General features: G+C 31.7%; 1 protein-coding gene across 1 annotated transcript; it reads right to left on the bottom strand.

Annotated features, from left to right (window-relative positions):
- Nucleotides 1-3,191: 3,191 nt before the first annotated feature.
- LOC140983910 (uncharacterized) lies at nucleotides 3,192-3,848 on the bottom strand. Its single transcript, XM_073451065.1, has one exon. It carries the CDS (start codon nucleotides 3,846-3,848, stop codon nucleotides 3,192-3,194), a length of 657 nt encoding a protein of 218 aa, XP_073307166.1.
- Nucleotides 3,849-4,132: the final 284 nt, after the last annotated feature.

Here is a 4,132-nt window from a genome sequence, read left to right as displayed (position 1 = left end):
TGCTAATATCTGACAAGTTGGATTGCGATTAGAGTTTTAATGGTTTGACTCTGAAAACTTCTTTGATAAAGCGGTCCGGTTAGAAGCAAATCTAAGTGATGGTCAGATATGATGTCAAAAGCTTGCGATTCTGATAAAGCGATGAGTGACTTGACTTGTCAAGCGACTAGAAACTTGTATTACATAAACAGGGCAGCTGAAGCCTAAAACAAGTTGGCAAAAACTTGTATGAGACTGTGTCTCACAGATCGTATTTTGTGAGACGGATCTCTTATTTGGGTCATCCATGAAAAAGTATTATTTTTTATGCTAAGAGTATTATATTTTATTGTGAATATCGGTAGGATTGACCCGTCTCACAGATAAATATTCGTGAGACCGTCTCACAAGATACCTACTCAAACTAATTACGTTGTTTTATCATTACCAAAACTTAAAATATTTGTCAAACTAAGGAAACATAATATTTCATAATTTTTATGACTAACAATTAAAATTTAATTGCAACATATATTTATTTACAAGCAAAAAATATTTGAATTATTTTTATTATTTTAAAACTCGATCACTCTAGTCGTCAATTTTTCCTACTATTTGTTCATATAAAGCAGTTATTTTTGTATGTTCTATATTTTTCACTTAATCATTTTCTATTTTTATACTATTACCAAATAAGTATACTTAATTATTTTCTACAACTTATTTGAAATTGATCATAACTCATATTTAATTTATCTCATTTGTTTATTTGATTCTCAAACAATCTAATACATTTACTAAAAAATAACATTTATAACTCCGAAATATGATATACGTCGTATAATGATAGGCAAAAACTTGTATAAGACGGTCTGACTGGTCATATTTTGTGAGACGGATATCTTATTTGGATCATATATTAAAAAATATTACTTTTTATGCTAAGAGTATTACATTTTATTGTGAATATCGGTAGGGTTGACCCGTCTCACAGATAAAAATTTGTGAGATCGTCTCATAAGAGACCTACTCATAATGATAAACATCACATTAATTTTAGCATCCATTATATTTTCCACCATCCAATGACAAATTGGTTCTTCCATGCTAAACCTTTTCAAAATAGTTTCTATGTACAAGGATTGAGACAACCCAATCAATCTTCTCTATCTATCTTTATGGATCGGTATTCTCAATATATAAGATGATTTTTTCATATCTTTCGTGGAGAATTTAGTATGTAACTATACTTTAGTTGATTACATAAGTTCTACATCATTCTCAAAAGAAAGATTTTATCAACATAAAATACTAAAAATGTTATCGCACTCTCAATAACTTTCTTATATACAAATGATTCTTCTGTATTTTTAACAAAATCAAACTCTTTGATTGTGTTATCAAAACAGATACTCCATCTTCGGGATGCTTGTTTAAGTCCAAAAATGGACTATCGTGGATTAATACTCCTATTTTGTCCCACTATGACCTCAATTGTGGACTTTGCCGCTGCTACCTTCTGTTGGTCCCCACTGCGGTAATTTTGAGATAATAAAACCCGAAAATAAAGAATAAACTGGACACTGAGATTTACGTGGAAAACCCCTAAAAATTATTAGGGTAAAAACCACGGGCAAGATGAAAAGTATTTCCACTATAATATTTTGTGGTGTACAACTCACTCACTGTGTTTCCAAAGAGAACATACACTCTCTTAATACAGGAGAACAAACATCTCACAAATATTATAGAATTAAGCACTCAAATGCTTATAAGATGAGAGAAAACTCGAAGAAGGGATGATTTCAGAATGAAGGGGGAGCTTTATTTATACAGCCCCTTGTCCGTGTGAATACGCGTTAAAAACGGGTATTCAAACTTTCGCCAAATTTGACAATTACAACTCTTTGTCTGTCCATTCAAAGAAGTCTGCACCAGCCACCAACATTCACATTAAATGCAATTCTTATACCGACACCTTCAAAAATCCGGTCCACCATAAATGGATCTAATTCAAATAATTGGCAATAGAAAACTATTCGATTTACACAAACAAGAAATCTAATATCGCAATGAAATTACGGTCGTAACGACATATAGATTGTAAGATCACACAAAAGAATAAGATTTTATCTTCTTTAAGAAAACTTTTGGCCGAGCGCAGTTATGAAACTTCAATTCGATTTGATTTCTCAATTCTCTAAATTGCTTCTAACGGCCAACCCTATACATACACATATATATAATATTATTTTAGTTATTAGATTTTGTTTTAATTAAGATAATTTGATTTGATTTCAAAAGTCAAATATATATTACCTTTTATCATATCATATCTTATATAGATCAACTCATCCGCATATAGGATAAGGAAAAAGTCCTTCATTTTATTTTTTTTGATATGATATATTTTATTTTATTTGTATTTTTATTTAATTTAAAATTTATCAAATATAATTTTAATTTAAAACTTAAAAAAATATCATCATAAAAAATATTATAACTCTTATATCGTAATCCAGAAAATTAAATCAAATTCATTTTCATAACGAGCCCGATCGTTATTAAAATTCTCATATCATCATTTCTAATTTCGGACTTTTTAAAAATAAAAAATTTAATAAAATAAATTTTTTACTCAGATTGTTGTACCAACTTAAAATTAGCTCATAATCGATATTATAAGTTTAAAATTTTAATCATATAAAATTTTAACTCTTAAATTCAAATCATTAAATTTAATTATCTTGTCCTCATTGATCACAATCAATATTTGTGTTACACTCAATGATTCATGTGTAAACTAGTCATGAGATCACAACTCTTTATGATTTTAGATCAAACTTATTTAATCATTTGTAAACATACCTTAATTGTCCCCATTAATGCAATAAACTCTTTTAATTATTAATAGCCGAATTCATTTCGGTTTAACCTAATAAATAAAGATTAGCGCCTAGCAACGTCGTTTCATGATCTCCTAGTTATAAACTGATAATTTCTGTAAGAACTTTCAGTTACAGTTAACGTGTTGTACGATCCTTTCAACTCATATATCTCGATCTAATTTTGAGACTTTGTTTTGCCGAGATCCCAATATGAATCAATAGAATCCCTTTGATTTATCTACATATAAAATGCATAAAAATATACAAATTCCAGCAAATATTGAAAGAAAAGGAGACAACTGTTGTACTCGACTCTTGATATGATTAATATGAATATTGTGTCTTGCAATTCTTGTCTTCAATGGTTTGACCACTTACACTGACATCCACAGTACAATTCAAAGTGACTACAAACCTCTTTTGAATCACATTAGCAAGCTTCACTTTTCCAGTGATTCTTGTATAGGTACTAAAAGGCAACGTCTTCGCAACCAAGTCGTCCCTTAGCCGTGGCACGGCCAAGATTTTATCGACCATAATGTACATCAATACGTTCATTCGTAGTGTTCTTCGGGCCTTAGCCTGGCCTGATGGGTTGACAGCCTCGCCGATGACGAAACCATCATAGTATACTATCGTTGTGGTGTTGTTGAACTTGAATGACACAACATTCGGATTCTTGATCGAGACCTCTGCTTCGGACCTCAAGTTAAGGCCCGAGGGAGCTTTTGCCTCTTTGAGCACGTCTAGGCCTTCGATTTTCGACATATTGAAAATTAAAACAGGATCTTTGAGGTGAAAAATGGTGACCATGAGTATTATCACGGTAGTCACTAGGATCAACAAGATAGCGGTCGTGCAACCGCAACATTTGACACAGTTCCGGTGGCGGGGCTTCATGAATTCGACCGCAAATGACTCGTTTCTGTCTATGTCGATTCTGTGAGCTAAGGGCTTCTCTTGTTCTTTCTTCTCTGCCATGGATGATCACTAGCGGTAAAGTAGAACTCACATAGCCTTATTTAAATATGAAAGTGTCGATAAACGCGTTTTCTTGACTTTGAATATGGACTTCGGATTTACGTTCTTGCGGTTTCTGTCTTTTGCAGGAAATATTGTAGAAAATGAACAAATCCTATTTAATTTGCTAGAATTTGAACTCCAAAATATATATAGTACAAGTCATGGACCCAATACGTAGATGGTTTTGTCTATGCAACTCTAGGACTATTTCTGAGCCTTTTACCCCTTACAAGACAAAACTT

Source organism: Primulina huaijiensis, chromosome 9 (genome assembly GCF_012295235.1).
Source record: "Primulina huaijiensis isolate GDHJ02 chromosome 9, ASM1229523v2, whole genome shotgun sequence".
Classification (NCBI taxonomy): Eukaryota; Viridiplantae; Streptophyta; class Magnoliopsida; order Lamiales; family Gesneriaceae; genus Primulina; species Primulina huaijiensis.
Note: the sequence above shows the minus strand (reverse complement) of the source record. Positions and strands in the feature narration are given on the sequence as shown.